A 17,592-nucleotide genomic window follows, 5' to 3' on the forward strand; every position below is an offset into this window, starting at 1 on the left:
TCCTAAAGCGAAAAGACTACCTTATTATCGAAGTTCATTTAACAACGCATCAGAATCATATCAATTAAAAACTTCAATTTATAAGTAACTAGCTGTTCGCGCGAGCTTCGCTTCGCCTTAAAAGTTTTCCCGTGGGAATTCTGGAATAAAAAGTAGGGTTACTTTCCCAGGGTCTAGACCGTATGTATGCCAAATTTCATTCAAATCCGTTCAGTAGTTTTGGCGTGAAAGAGTAACAGACAGAAAGAAACAGTTACTTTCGCATTTATAGTATTAGTTAGGATTCGATCAAATTATAAATACCTACCTATCGAAGTACATTTAACAGCGCATTAGAATATTAGTTACCAACCTAAAATGTAAATATCTAGTTGGCATGTAAATACAATAAAGTATAATTAAATATTTGGGTACTATAATATCTTAGACAAATATATTAAATATCTAAATATTACTTACCTACATAGGTATTTAGCATTATGGTCTGTCCTGATTTTATAATAATCTGATCTAATTTGTATCAACTGTGTTGCAGTCCATGTCTATAATTAGTGCGTTTGCGTAATGACTGGGAAGTAAATAGTGTAAATACATACCTACCATTGTTTATCAAAGGTACGTACATCATGACAGCTACATAACTGTACCAACAACTCGCCTATCTCAGCTGTTAGAATACAAATTTTCTTATAAAATTTTCATAATCTTCTTCCTAGCCTTTTTTTATTTAGGGACGGCTTTGTGCGTTTTCGTAATAAAGGTTAAAAAAAACGCAAACGCCAGTAATAATCGACTGTAAGACAGGAGACTCCTCCAAGACTATAATAATAATAATATGTGGGGACATCTCACACACGGCCATCCGACCCCTAGCTATAGGCAGAGCCTGTGTTATGGGTATCGGACAGCTGATATATACGGGTTGGAGATATCACACGAAGCAAACATTTAACACTAAGAAATATCTGCACCGGCCGGCATCGAACCTGGGATCTACGGCACAGCATTCAGAGTCACTAACCACTATACCATCCGATTATCGCGACATTCTAAGACGATACAATCTTTAAACACCTTTAAAAAATATTACTTATGTATAATATTCTCAATCGTTTCCTCATTTCAAAATCACAAGATGAGTAAGTACATATTGCCTTATGTATTTCACAGCTATTTACCACATAACATAAGACAGGGAAGTTAAAATACAATACAAGGCGTGAAGTAATATTGAATAGAGAAAAAAAAACGTAAGGAAATATAGGAAAAGGGCAATTTATAAAAAACATTATTGTGGTTTTAAAATAATGAGATTAGTTTAAAGTACTTATTATTAATGAAATTAGTTTCTTACGCGTAGAACTTAAAGTGATATAATGACCTTCAAAAACCATGAACATTAAATGTTTTACGTAAGAAGGCTAGTATATACCTATCTATTTATAAGATATTTTTATGTGTAGGTGTAGGCATTTCTGCATACTCTCATATTTGGTCTACGCAAATATGACCACATATCCGAATATCGCAATAAACTCAAGTGGCTCCCAATTCGCCTTCGCCGGAATGCTCATATTCTCTCCTTACTCTACTCTGTGCTGTTCAATCCCTCAACTCCTGCGTACCTCAAAGAGCGTTTTATTTTTAAAAACCATCCAGACGACAGACCAATGAGATCCTCACAAATGCGTCTATTGAATTTCCCATCGCATACTACTGAGTTTTACAGCAACGAATCGGTCTCCGAGTGTTGTTACGCACAGTCGCGCTCCAAATCCACATTACAAGCGGTTCTCAACCTTTGATTAGAGATGTACAAGTGCGGTCGGTGTAACGCTGAGATGTCTGACGGGGCTCTGTGCAGCGTTTGTAGCCGTCACTTCGATTTTCCGTGCTCCGGTATCACTGAGGCCGGCTATCGCAAGCTTGGTGACAGGAAGGCTACATGGCGCTGTCCCTCATGCAAGGCAGGATCCTCCCCCCAGGTAACTCCAAAAGTCTCTGCACCGAATGTTGAGCAACTTTACAAGGAATTGCAACTTATAACTAAGAAGTTGGCTCCTCTCACTACGCTGGTCGAAGATGTGAAGACTATCAGATCCGACATAGATGGGCTTATGGCTTCAGTCGAAAATGCACATGCATCTATCAAGGACTTTAATGACTCCGTCAATGTGCTGAGTTCCAGACTTAAACTCGTCGAGGAAAGAATGGAAATTATTCCTGACCTTGAGAAGAAACTGTCTGATCTTCAAGAAGAAACAAATCAGCGTGAACAATGGCTGAGAGCGAACAATCTGGAAATTAAAGGTGTACCGCAAAAGCAGGGAGAGAATCTTCTCGACATCGTTGTGAAGATTGGTAGTGAGATTAATTACCCAGTTACTAAGACGAGTATCAACTATGTGGCTAGAGTGCCGTCACGTGATACTTCCACACCAAAACCTATTATAGTTTCATTCATAAACAGATATATGAAGGAAGATTTCATTGCTGCGGCGCGTTCTTTAAACAAGCCTCTCACTCCAGAAAATATTAATCTGCACGGCACAATGAGAATTTATATCAACGACCACCTCACTGTAGCTAATAAACAACTATTGCTGAAAACTAAGGAAGCCGCACGTCAGTATGACTTTCAATTCGTTTGGGTCAAACATTGTAAAATATTGGTCCGCAAAAATACAACTTCACATATCATTAAAATACGCTCAGCCATTGATCTCAAAAAGATTATGTAAGAATTTGCTTGGCTATCATCATTATATTATATTGTTGCTTTTTATCACTTGCTGTTATCACAAATGTTTGAGGACCACTGACCCTAAACAAAATTATATTTTGCATTACAACTTACCATTCGACTTCGCTACCGCATGCCTTACGCCGTTAATTAGAACAAGTAATTTGTACCTTATATGCATTTCGTGTAGGTCGCGATTACTTTGTCAGCACTATTGCTTACTTTTTCTGTATACCTTCTATCGTGTCGCACTTGTATTTAAAATAATGTCAATGTATCTTACACTTGCAATCAAATTTGTTTACAGTGTTTTCTATGCCTTTTACTTCGTTATTTTCGCTTTGATAATACTAAGAGGTCGTGATTGTGGAATTTTAATGAGTGGGACAATAGTGGCGCTCACTCATTTATTTCTAATATTATGCCCTTTGTATGATAAGAATAAGGTGGCTTTTAATTCCTATTGTGGTGTAATTATGGTTTCAAACGGTGTTCATAACGAGTTCTACAGTTTATACATAAAATACATAGTGTGTCATGCTTTGATTGTCTATTACAGTGATTTACTCCAGTTATTCTCACTAATTACTAATGGCTAGCCTAAACATTTATCATCAGAATGTTCGGGGACTACGGACTAAAACTGAGGTCTTTATTCACAATGTATTGCTTAACGACTATGACGTGATTACTATAAGCGAATCATGGCTTCTTAGCAGTATCGCAGATTCTGAGTTATTCGATAGTAGGTATACTGTATATCGGCGGGACCGTGATTACGTAGCTACTAGGCAATCCCTGGGAGGTGGAGTGGCGATAGCAGTCAAGCGTAGTCTTCGGTCATCATGCAGCTATGCGTGGCAGTCTTCGGCCGAGGACATCTGGGTGACAATTTCTTATAAAGACTTAGTGAGGAAACGTATTCTCAAATTACATATTTGTACTATCTACCTTTGTAGTGAAAATCTAGGTCATAGTTTTTCCAGGCAATTATATAACTTTACAAATCAATTGACTAATTTGTTTTCTACTCATAGTGATGACTTATTCCTTGTGTTAGGTGACTTCAACATGAGCGATATTACTTGGTTATCATCGGCAAATGATTTCCTAATACCGTCAGGATTATCTGGTGACCATGTTTATAATTTTATTGATACTCTCAGTTTATGTAATCTTAACCAGTACAATAATATCCACAATAACTTTGGGCGCCTGCTGGACCTGGTACTGTCCAACAAAAATGTCTCAGTTAAAGAATGCTTAGACCCGCTAGTGCCCGAAGATCCACACCACAAAGCCTTGCTTATTGACATAGCATTATCTACTACCACTCCTCTCCCAATAAACCCGCATACTTTATACTCATACTCTCGTGCCGACTATACTAACATTAAGAAAAGTGTTCGCGAAATTAATTGGCATGATAAACTGTCATCTCACGATCTTAATACTGCAGTGGATTTATTTTACAGTACGCTATACTCAATTAGAGATAAATATGTCCCCACCCGCCGGGCCGGTAATGAGTCGTACCCACCATGGTTCAACTCAGCACTTGTGAAAATACTCAAGGAAAAGCATAAATATTATAAAAAATTTAAAACTTACGGTAATATATCAGATGAGCTCTCATTCAAAACTCTAAGAGATAGGGCGAAAAAAGTCGAAAATGAATGCTATGCCAACTACATAAGGTCGATCGAATCAGCCATAGTTCAAAACCCAAAAGCGTTCTGGTCGTACGTCAAGTCTAAGCGAGAAGGTAGCTCTGTCCCCTCTAGCGTCTCGTATGCAGGTGTCACTAGTGATACTGGTCCGGGTATATCCGAGCTATTTTCCTCTTATTTTCACTCGACGTTCATTCAAAATAATACTTCCAATAACAACCCTTATCCTAGTGACATATTATCTGTGTGCGATATATCATCTATCGAAGTAAGAACTGGTGAAATCGAAAGGTTTCTGAAGTCGTTAGATTTATCGAAATCTGCGGGACCTGATGAGTTGCCAGCTGTATTTCTTTCCAACTGTGCCTCTGAATTAACTGTTCCAATTGCAATCCTCTTCAGTAGGTCACTAACTGAAGGTGTTGTCCCGTTGCGTTGGAAACTGGCATTCATTTCTCCAATTCATAAAAAAGGTTCTAAGGATCAGGTAGGTAATTATAGACCGATTTCGAAACTCTGCCTTATAGCAAAGGTGCTGGAGCGGATTGTCTTCAACCAACTTTATAACAGACTAAAATCAGCGTTCAGCCCTGCCCAGCATGGCTTTCTTAAAGGACGATCCACTGTATCTAATCTTGTTATTTTTAATGATTTTATTACTGAGGAGATGGACTCGAATAACAACCAGGTTGCTACAATCTACACAGATTACAGCAAGGCCTTTGATCGGATTGACCATTACCTGCTTCTCCAAAAACTACATATCATCGGCGTGAGGGGTCATCTTTTAGACTGGTTTCGTTCCTACTTGAATAATCGCAAACAAGCTGTTGTTCTTAATGGTTTTACATCTTCCTGGAGGAGTATTCCATCAGGTGTCCCTCAAGGATCTCTACTAGGACCTCTATTATTTATCATTTTCATTAACGACATCGACACGTGCTTTATAAATTCTAACTATCTGTTATTCGCTGATGACATGAAAATATTTAGAAAGGTAAACAATTCTTTAGATGAAGCGCTTCTCCAGGATGATCTTCAAAGGCTTGACCAGTATTGTACAAATAATAGTCTAGACCTCAATGTTGACAAGTGCTATTTTATTGTGTTTACTCGCAAACGCAAGCCATTCATGTGCTCCTTCAAAATTAAAAATCAATCACTTAATCAGGTTTATAGCACTAAAGATCTTGGAGTTACTCATGATTCAAAATTATTATTCGATTCGCATATTGACAACATTGTGGGCAAAGCTAGTAGGGCTATGGGTTTCATTATGCGTGTGTCAAAACCTTTCAAGTCAATGAAGACCTTAAAAATACTATATTGTTCATATGTCCGTAGTCACCTAGAATACGCTAGTCAAATATGGAATCCGAAATACGAAACCTATATAAACAGATTGGAGAGAGTACAAAAAAAGTTTACTCGGTTTCTTGGTTTTAAGTTCAAACTACCCAAAATGTGCTATCAAACAAGATGCAGCAACATGCACTTCTTATCTCTTCAAAATCGCAGAGAGATTGCCGACGTACTATTTCTAGTCAAATTAGTGAAGGGTAATATCGACTGTCCGGCATTGCTGTCCAAAGTAGGACTAAGAGTACCCCCTCGACTGACCCGTTTGAAACCGATATTAAATGTACCCACCTCAAAAACCAACTACAGACAAAACTCATTCCTGATCAGAGCTTGTAGAAATTTTAACAAACACTTTACTGGTTCTGACATAGATCTTTTTTGTAACAGTTTGTCCTCAATGAAACATCATCTCATAAATGTGTGCTGTTAGTTTAAATTAATAAGACCCTTTGTTTTTTATGTGATTGTGGTAGGTACCTATTTGGGTTTGTATTTAATTGTCACGGATTTTTGTTTGCTCCTACTTACAGTCATTACTTTTGTGTTATATGCGGGAACCTGTTAATGGCATCTAGTTGTTATATGTTCATAATTAATATTTAGTTATTAACAAAATGCTGTTGGTTCTCCACGAAAATGTAAAAATAAATGTAAAAATAAATAAAAACTCATTTACTGTTACTGCTATAAGACTGTGGAATGCATTACCACTAAATATCCGTTTTGCCAAGACAATTATAGCATTCAAAAATCAGGTAAAAGAACATTATCTTTCCTCAATCTTGCAATAGTACCTAAGTATATATAATATAAATCTAGATAACTATTTCCTCTGCCTTTTTGTATATCTTGTATGTATGTATTTAAGTATTTATTATAAAAATTGTGAATGTTTACTACTACATTTGTACACCTTCCCACCTTATTCTTTAAGTCATTCCTCCACCCAAAGGTTGCCTGGAAGAGATCGCTTTTAGCGATAAGGCCGCCTATTGCTTTAACTCCACTGTATAAATTGTTATTTGTGTTATTTTTAGTCAATAAAGTAGTATTCTATTCTATTCTATTCTAGGCTTAGCTGAGCTTTTTTGTCCTTGAATGACATTGTTGTGTTGAAGTAAGTAGTACCTAAAAACCCGCGAAATTCTATCAGTATGTACCTATAGACATTTTCAAATTCGTCAGTTTTTCCGATCTAGCGACAACATCATTATAAAGCCATGCGGCAGACAAGTCGCGGGGTTACGTCAAACCTACAAATGGCTATGTCATTACCACCGGATCAATGTCGAGTTTGTTTTGCTAATAAAGGTTATCTAGGACAGCCTAAGTAGGTAAAGTACTTATTTATGTATGTATGTTGAAGACATACACGCTTATTGGTTTAAAGGTAACTTAAACTTCTGATTAAGGGTGAATTCGTCCAAACATCACGTTACACGAGAATAACTATACCGGAATTAAAATTATACGCGAGTAAATATCTAGGATAAGTACATTTGCATTCTACCAAGTTATACCATGATTAAATTGAATGAACGAGGAACGAAACTGTAATGCAACTAAAATAAAAATAGCTGCGTTTCAAAGCATGCAATAGAAATGACATGCCAACTTAGTTTGAATGGATTATAAAAGTATGAAATTGTTTATGTTTTAATATTTTATTCGCTGTTGTTATTCTGAGACTTTGCCTTTTAACGTAATTTTGTTTATGTTTTGACAGATGTGTTTATATGTCATTATGACGGTTTTCTAATCAGCTGATGTGCCGCCGCCATTACAAAATTACTCTCGGATAAGCTCGTTACACGGTCAATTTTGGCGGTATAACATTTTATTCTTGGGATAAGCTAGTTATCTTGGTTTCAGGTTTGGTAGAATGCAAAATCTGCTTACTCGCGAGTAACTGGTACTTTACTCGTGAGTAAAAAGTTACTCGACGTTGGTCGAATCCGCCCTAAAGGTGTTAATTGGCCGCAAATATTTATATAGGATTCATTTGCGGCTAGCGACTTGTCGCTTGACAGAAAATAACCCATAACATTAAACTGGGGAAAAGTTGGTCCAATAATGAACCTCTGCCAGTACACTCAACAAAAGAGACAGTAGAGACCCTTGCGAAAACATTTTCATTATTATGATTTACTTAATCTATAGCAGATACGTTATCAATAGAGTTTCACTGTAAGTATGACTAATTTTTATTTACACATATTTGTACCAATGTATTAAAAAATATTCTTTAATTGCAAACTATCTTTAATCAGTGATTTTTGGGATCAAACTGTTTATGCAGTCTATGGTAGATTTTGTATATCTTTTGTTGTCTGTACATTAGCACAAGATGTAGAGTTTACACATGTTGTGTCTAGATGTCCTAGGTCAATAATCTCAGATGGCTGTGTCCTTCATTAAACAACAGATCAACTTTCGTTATTTACAACCTGTTTAAACCATCACACCCGGCCGAATGGTGTAGTGGTTACTGACCCTGACTGCTATGAGGAAGGTCCCGGGTTCGATTCAAGGCCGGGGTGGATATTTGTTTAAAGTCAGTAAGTCACTCAGATTTTGGGTGTTTGTATGTAGGTATATACCTAATATATGTCGTGTGTAGATATATCAGCTGTCCGATACCCATATTAGAGGCTAGTTTGGGTTAAGATGGCTGTGTGTGAGATGTCCCCAGATATTATCATAATATCTAGAACGAGCCAGAATATATAAATACAATCTAGGATTCAGCGAGAGAATCGTATATAAGTACGTGTGGCACATTTCATAATGGATTGACGTAGACCACATCAAAACAACATTATTCAAATATTTCCGTTTCTACGTTACAGTTTCCTATTTTAATTATATTGAGATCTATTTGATGACGTAGTGTGGTCGCTGATCTATGATTATAGTGAATCATTCACTAATATATTAATACACGTGTAAAAATAATACAGGATGTTGCAAAAAGGGTAACATGTAGGGCATGCAATACCGGAACTGTTTTCAATACCGGTATTGAGTTCCGGTATTGCAACTCAATACCGGGATCCCGGTATTAATACCGGTATTAGATTTCCTTGTAATAAGTGGCATATATTGTGATTAAAGGTCGTATAGGTCAAAATAAAACGAGAAAAAGCAATGAAATTCATTTTTTTGTAATAGATTTTTACGAGAATTGAGTATTAGGGTTTAAATTTTACAATAAATTATTATTTTAACATCCAGTCTCCGTTTACGCATGGACAACAGTAGATATCAAACGGCCGAAAACTGCATCAAACGGTTGGAAACAAGTGCGCTTTCACAGTACATAGGAATACTATATCTTAATCGCTTTATTATAGCCTAAAAAAGTCCGATTCCGGTATTACTTCAATACCGGTATTAACTTTCAATACCGGTATTGAAAAAAGCGTGAATTTTGTCCCTAATACCGGTATTACGAATACCGGTATTGCGGTATTGCATGCCCTAGTAACATGCTGCACATGTAGGTTTCGGCTTAGTATACCCTTTTTGCAACACTCTGTACATAATATTATAAGTACGTTTAGGTACTTACATGCAACCCGTTGAACTCTTTTGTATGAAAAATAATGAAATTTTGAAAATTTAAGATAAAAAAAATATCCAGACAATATGAAACTTTGTTATTGCTAAATAAAATTCTTTAGTACACTTGACCCTATTTGAACATAAATATTTTTCCACCCAAAGGTTGCCTTGAAAAAAAACGCTTTTGGTGATAAGACCGCCTTTTTGTACTCACCTGTACCTATGTGTTTGTAATTTGTAATTCTATTCTTGTTTGTGTACAAATAAAGAATATTCTATCTATATATCTAACTTCCATATTTATATCGACAGTACATAACCTCGAAACACCTTAAGTGCCAATTTCTCCATAGTCGGTTATCTAACCGACAGGGATTGATTTATAAATTAAACGTCATTTCCATATAAAATTCATGACATATCTTTAAAAAATCAACCACTACTCCCTGGTTATGCTCTAACCGACTATGGAGAAATTGGCATTAAGTCTTATACACTTCTGAACTACAAAGCCCAATTCGTCATTTTCAGTTAAGACATGTTTAAAATTTCAAGCATTTATACTCCTCTTTCGTCCTACCGGTTAAAAACAGAGAACTAACTCTAGTTTATCTCGACGGAAAATGTAGTAAAAAATACATGGAAAATTATAATATTACCAGCCACTTCCTCGCGTGATACATAACAGTAATTAAATAATGTATCAATGGGCTAATAGGGCTATTGAGTGAGGTACCTAGACTACCTAGGTCTCAGTTCGTTCTGGAGTTTTGTAGAAGAAACTTCAACTAAGGCCTTCGTCTTAGCTTTACCGCTCTACCGACACAGCATTGTAAAACTTCTGTCAGATTCATATAAATTATATCAGTTTTGACAGTTAACTAATGCTGCCTTCAGATTGTTGATTGTTGATGTGCGGTAATGGTAGGTACGTACCTAGTCAGTTCCTCGGATTAACGAACTTTGCTATTACTACACTAAAAAGACGAAGTGATTAGTTGATAACGTAAAATTCATTTTAAATTCCGTGCACCTCGAGTAGTTGATTTTTTAAAAACGTGACTCTCAAATAACAAAACCTTTTTGGACCACCACCTTCTTAGTCTTCTTTACAATAACCAACCGTTCCCCCACCCTCAGAACAATGAACCACACGCTGGCCGACTCCCCGCTGCTGGAGACCACTCTAACCAGAGACAAGATGGAGCGCTGGGTCAAGGCTCAGGTCAAGGGCGAGAGGGCTGGCCTGGACGTCTACGGCAGTGCCAGTGAGAAACAGATGAAGGAGCTGGAGAATATCAGGAACTTGAGCAAGGAGCTGCAGGAGAATTTGCATGTGAGTTGATCTTTGATTAATAATAAACGGCTAGATGGCGTGTGATATAATATGTTGATGGAAGGTTGATGGTTATTGATGGTTGACCTTAAAACGGTTTGACAGTAAACGAAATGCAGACTATATTTTGCTTCCTTTTTTAATGCAGGATAGACGACAGTTATTACATAATTTATTAGGAATTTAAAATAATAAAAAGACCAAAAATAGATTTACTTATAAAAATAAAATTACTTTTTGTATGTGACACGCCATTTTTTTAGTATATCGTTAATCTAAGGGAGATGCAACACACAGCTTAGACTTGAAGATAAAATCATAAACGCTCATAAAATCTTTATTCCATGGATACAATTGTCACGTAAACAAAACAAGACTTTACATGCATTCCAACATTTACGCTTACCTAGGGAAGTAAGTAGTTACTGTAAATAAAACTAAAACAACTTCTGTCTTCAGTATCTTTCCATCAAGGGAATTCCCATTCACATATACCTACAGTGTTATATTTAAACATATCGCGTAAATCTGGTTTTTAAACTTGTCCCTTTATTGCGAGTTTACTGTTGAAATTTGCAAACTGTGATATTATTATTATTCGACAAGCGAACTGTAGGTATAATCGATAGTAACCTTTAGCTGTTACTCGTCCAAGGTCAGGGGTTCAAGGTTCGGATACCGACTGGACAGATTAAGAGACCAAATATTTGTTCTTGGGTGTCACATTGTCATGTCTCCAACTTGACTTGCACAACATGGCAAAAACTATATCACAGATACATAGTATATATAACTAGATATTTGATTAAAAACAGATATTATTTGTACTCGGGTCTTGGGTGTTGATATTTATATTTAATATGTAAGTACCTATCTATCTATGTATTTGTATAGATATATCAGCTGTCCGATACCCATAACACAGGCTCTGCCTAGCTTGGGGTTGGATGGCCGTGTGTTAAACCTTTTGGTGATAATGCAGCTAATCTAACTTTCAGGATGCTTTATTTAGCTTTCCATAGACGTGCGTATTTTTTTCAATAGTAAAAAATATAAGTAAACAAATGAATATAAATTTCAGGAGTAATCCTTGCTCTTATGAGTTCGTTACACCGACGACGTCCCACGTCATTCGTTGAGATGTTTTCGTCCAAAAAGACAATAAAATTAGCAGGAAACTTCATTGAAAGGCTTCCAAGTTTCCATAAGCTTGACGTAAAAGCTTTAAGAATTATTCGTTTATTACTAAAAAGTTTTAAACAGGTTTAAGACAGGAGGTATTTTTTTTGCTACAATCATTTTGAACATCGCAAATGTTTCTACGATTTTTGTATATTATAGCTGCCTACACTTGGGAACCTCGACAATGACTTCTGTGCTACGAGTAAATCAGCAATGGACCCCGGCATCCTCCTCCGTGGGCGTCCTTATGGCGGAGTAGCCATTCTATGGAGAAAAAGTGTTTTTCCGTGTGTGTCTGTCATCACTTGTAGAAGTGTGCGCCTGATTGCTATTAAAGTGGACTTGTGTGACCGGTCATTCTTAGTTTTATGTGTATACATGCCTACAGATAGCAGTGACAACTTGATAGAATTCGTTGATTGTTTGGGTGAAATTAGTGCAATAATCGAAAATAATAATACAGAGTCAGTGTTCATACTCGGGGATTTTAACGCTCATCCTGGTGAGTTATTTTGTAATGAACTGTTAAACTTTTCTTGTGACCAAAAATGGGATTGTGTGGACATGTCGCTACTACCATCTGACACTTACACATTTATAAGTGAGGCCCACGGGTGCAGGCGCTGGTTAGACCATTGTGTTGTGACAAATGCTGCGCAACAAACTGTATTAAATGCTAAAGTACACTATAGTACATTTTGGTCAGACCACTTTCCTTTAGAAATAGAGTGTAATATTAATGTAGTAAAGCCTAAAATTATCTGTGATAATAAATTGTTTTCTAATAAGGTTATATGGGGGGAGAGGGATACCGTACAAATAGAAAAATATAGTGAGATCTGTGATAAATTACTTAGTAAATTAGATTTAGAATCAGAACTGTGCCACTGTGGTAACAATATGTGTTTAGATACGGGGCATAGAACATATATAGATAATTTTTATCATAGTATTGTAAACAGTCTTTGTGATGCAGCTACCTCTAGTCATAGTCATAGCGTACCAAAATTACGCAGAGGCAAAACTGTTACTGGGTGGAATAAATACGTACACAGCGCTCACAGGGAGGCTCGACTTTACTTTCAGCTTTGGGTACTACATGGTAAATCGTCATCGGGTTATTATTATGATAATATGTGTCGAACAAGAAGCACATTTAAAGCCAAACTTAAATGGTGCCAAAATAACCAACTACAGATTAAAATGGATATAATGGCCAGTCTACATTTTAATAAAAACTTTGGTAAATTTTGGAAAGAAACCAACAAGTTGAACCCTAAGTCTAGCCTACCTGTCAGTGTCGACGGTGTAAGCGAGCCTAGGCATATTGCTAATCTTTTTAAAGAGAGTTTTATGGTAAATTCACCATTAGGACCTTCCGGACATGGGGCGCCTCAGTCAATGCTCAGTGCTGATGCCATAGTGGAGCCCGTGCAAGTGCGACCTGATGATATAACTTCAATCTTGAAGATGATGTCTAGAGGAAAATCCCCGGGACACGATGGCCTCAGCATAGAGCATTTTCAGTACGCTGGTGTACATATTACAAGACTCTTGTCATTGTTATTTAACAGCTGTATAAAACATTCATACCTACCAGAGGACCTAATGAAAACTATTGTGGTTCCAATAATTAAAAACCGAACTGGAGATGCCTCAGACAAAAGTAATTATAGACCTATATCGTTGGCAACCACAATGGCAAAGGTACTGGACAGTGTGCTGGACAAATATCTTGGCAAATGTATGAATCTACATGATGGTCAGTTTGGGTTCAGGCCGGGTCTATCTACGGAGTCAGCTATTCTGTGTTTAAAGCACACCGTCCGCTACTATACCGATCGAAAGACGCCTGTATTCGCCTGCTTCCTGGACCTATCCAAGGCATTCGATTTAGTGTCATATGACATACTGTGGGATAAGTTAGCCAAGGACACAAAACTTCCTTCAGAACTAAGTTCATTATTTCGCTTCTGGTATGGGAATCAGACGAATGCAGTCAGATGGGCAGGTACATTATCTGACATGTACAGGTTGGAGTGCGGGGTAAGACAGGGGGGGCTGACGTCACCCAAGCTCTTCAACCTGTACATGAACGGCTTGATCGAGGAGCTCAGCAGCGCCGGTGTCGGATGCTCAATTGATGGAAATTTCATCAATAACATCAGCTACGCGGATGATATGGTGCTGCTGTGTCCTTCGATTAGTGCCCTTAGAAAGCTGCTCTCAATTTGTGAGTCATACGCGGCGACCCATGGACTTAAATACAACACAAAAAAGAGTGAGCTCATGTTGTTTAAGGCGGGAAGGACGTCATATGACTCCATACCTTCAGTCTCACTCTGTGGCTCTCCTCTACCGAGAGTAAGCCAATTTAAGTATTTGGGTCATTGGGTCACCGAAAACCTCAGTGATGACCTAGACATCGACAGGGAGCGCAGGGCGCTGGCAGTTAGATGCAACATGCTGGCCCGCAGGTTCTCACGGTGCACAGAACCTGTTAAGATAACACTGTTTAAGGCCTTCTGTCAGTCGTTCTACACGTGCAGCCTGTGGGTCAACTATACGCAGAAGGCTTACAGCGCCCTGCGAGTACAATATAATAATGCTTTCAGAATGATGTTGGGGCTGCCGCGGTTCTGCAGTGCTTCAGGAATGTTTGCTGATGCCAATACGGACGGCTTTCACGCCATTATGCGTAAAAGAGTGGCTTCCCTGATGCACAGAGTCCAAGGGAGTACCAACATCTTTCTGAAAGATATAGCTGGCAAGTTCGACGGCCCTATCCTGACTCACTGGATGAGGCTGCACGTCATCAGCCGGTGAGGCGGGGTGTGGCGGTCGGATTTAACTACTCGTATTATTATTTCATTTATTAGTGTGTATGTGTGTCAGTGTATTGTTAGTGTATAGTTATTTGTAATGTGTGTTGTCAACATTAGATTAGATTAGATTAGTATTTATTAGTATTAAGTATTTACTGTATTTGTATGTTTGTATTTGTTTGTTTCATGTGTTACAATGTTTTATGGACGTGGTCTGAAATAAAATTTTATTCTATTCTATTCTATATTATTATGTAGTTTATTTTGAAAATTGCAACTCGCAACACTGCAAGGCTTGTGCTACTAAGGATAAACTATCTCAGGGGACCTAATAACTATATTTATTAAAAATTATGGATAAGTAGGTATTTAAGTACATTATGCGCTTTTGCTATGTTTCATTTTTGTTATATTGACTGTATACTTATAAAACTATAACTAAAAAAACAACAGTACTTTTCCACCTGAATTATCAAAAGTTACTTTTTTAAGTAACTAGGTACTGTATACGGCCTCCTGAATCACCGACTTTCCCATTCTAACAAGTATAGCACACACAATATAATCAAAACCTCTCCCACCTTCCAGGAGCTAGAAACCTCAGTCCGCATAGCCGACGTCGAAAACCAGGCTCTAAACCCGACAGCACCAATCCCCGATTATTCCGAGGACCACGAGTTCGTTTCTGCCAACCAACTGGACAATTATTATGCCGAGGAAGACATCCAAGACGCGAAGGAGGAAGAGAGACAACGTCTTACGAAGGGTAAAGCTGGAAGGACTGATATTCAGGCGTTTTATAAGGACCAGTGTGTGCTTTTGACGGGCGGGACGGGGTTTTTGGGCAAAGGTGAGTGTTTTGAGTTGGGTTTTGGAGGTTTGGGTTGCAAGGACCGTAGAAACCGTATTATAAAAAAAAAATATAAAGATAGTTCTGGTTTAACCGGTTGAATCCCTTGAAATCAGACACAATAGAAATCTGTGCGTCAGGCGCGATATCCCGAATTCGGGATGCAAGGTTTGACTTTAGATTACTAATTAGTGCGAATGATCTGGTTCTGGTTTAAGAAGAATTTGATACTAGAACAGTTCAGTCTATATTTTATAATAAGGGGTTTATTTCCAGGAGTGAAGTTATGCATAAGCTACAAGAATTGAGCACTTTCAAAATTCAAAAGTGAATTTATATCGTAGTCCTTCACGGTCCTTGTACGCAGTTATTATTAAGTTTAAGTTATTTTAAGAAATTAAGGCAGCATCAATACTTTTAGCCGTTCAAAAGTTATACTAGGTACTTTTAGTGTTGAAAGACCGGGATTTTTAACGTTGGTTAAAATAGGTTCGAACATGTTAATAAAAAAAAAGTGTGGGAGTAGCTTACGTAATTTTATTATCCATTGACGGATTAAGTAACTTAATTGCACTTTGAACTCGTCAATAATGTTTAGTTTTTGAAGACGTTCAACAATAAATCATTTACTTATTAATATCCGTTTTTGTAGAATATTGAACAATAATATTAATATTGGGTTTCAAAGGTCATATACAACTGCAGCCTTTTCATGTTTAATTGAGGAGTTTTATAATTTGGTCTCATATAATTAGTATTAGGCGTCTGCTGGACCGACAGAGTATTGTGACGCTCCTTTAGAGGTCTATAGATGTCCAGCAGTGGAAGATTGCAGGCTGATGATGATGAGTAGTAATATCCCACCATGTCAGTTTCAGAAATTACAAAGAATACCTAGTTAAATGTTGCCCAAATAGTAATTTTTGGTGTCGTCACTTGTTTCGGTTGCAAATTTACTGTTGTCGCACTTTATATGTACGGTGGCCTGCGCCTAAAAGTATACAGGCGGAGTTTTTTAAATAGCGATTTCAAGCTCACATGCTGCTCAAGCACATCCACATAAACACCACTGCTACACACATCACACACAGCACGTCCCCGGATTTATAACAGATGTAGCTGGTCCCTTCATCATCAGGGATCGCTATTTTAAAAACTTCGCCTGTATACCTACTTTTAGGCGCAGGCCACCGTACTTATAATAAGTTAAAATAACACTTTTGAAATAGATCGATGTTTTACCCTAAATAAGCTTCTTTTAACGTGGCTATAACCTGATTAAATTAAAAATCATAAATTTATTAATAAATTCATTGATTACAAAACAGGTTATTTTTGACCAATATTCAACATAACGGTTTGTCTTTTTTGCGAATTGAGGTTTCGGTCTTGATTCGTGATTTTTTATTTGTACTTAAGGTAAGCGTCCACCTATCGGTATCGTACGTATCGGACCAAACGGATTTTCATAAATGTATAGAGAAACGGCGTCGGCAATGCCGAATGGATGCACTTGTATGAATTTCTATACAAAGAATACTGAATGCGATGCGTCCGTTGCGTACGATGGCAAAAGGACGCTTTTGCGGACGCTGGACCTGAAAACTTGCACTCAGAGTGCTGACGTCAGACGTCAGTACTTATCGTATTCTATTTTTTATTCATTTATTGCAACATTTGTGCGTGTGTGTTTGTTTTTCGATTTGTTGCATGGTTTTATTGTGTGCGCTTGCATTTTTTTTCAGCTCAAGGTTACTTTACTTTGGTTTCAAGTATAGTTATTGTTGTTTTAATATTTAAGTAGGTAGGTATATGATTTTGTTTTACTGAGACAGCGTTTTAAGGGAACAATGCTTGTATTGTTTTAACATTACACGCTATGTTCTTTGATATCTTTAGACATTCATCATTCATTTAATGAAATATCGCTATTTTTTTTGTATATATAGTCTAAATAGCTGATATTCACAGGTGTCAAAACTAGTAAGCCAAATTGGGCAAATCTCGTTATTTTGGTTTTCTACTTCATAGAAACTTTGCTAATCACGTGAATTAGGAGA

The 17,592-nt window shown here is 37.2% G+C and overlaps 1 protein-coding gene across 2 annotated transcripts in view; it reads left to right on the forward strand.

Annotated features, from left to right (window-relative positions):
- Positions 1 to 17,592, forward strand: part of LOC105391748 (fatty acyl-CoA reductase wat) — a 42,829-nt gene that overhangs the window by 6,576 nt on the left and 18,661 nt on the right. The window contains exons 1-3 of one of the 2 annotated variants that reach the window (XM_048631887.1): positions 10,236 to 10,267; positions 10,480 to 10,675; positions 15,271 to 15,532. In XM_048631887.1, coding sequence (XP_048487844.1) covers positions 10,251 to 10,267; positions 10,480 to 10,675; positions 15,271 to 15,532 — 475 coding nt within the window. In that variant the 5' untranslated portion in view covers positions 10,236 to 10,250. Of the gene's footprint in view, positions 1 to 10,235; positions 10,268 to 10,479; positions 10,676 to 15,270; positions 15,533 to 17,592 lie in introns of those variants that run through there. The other variant, XM_048631888.1, reaches the window with a different exon arrangement.

The sequence above is a fragment of the Plutella xylostella genome, chromosome 30, assembly GCF_932276165.1.
Source record: "Plutella xylostella chromosome 30, ilPluXylo3.1, whole genome shotgun sequence".
Classification (NCBI taxonomy): domain Eukaryota; kingdom Metazoa; phylum Arthropoda; class Insecta; order Lepidoptera; family Plutellidae; genus Plutella; species Plutella xylostella.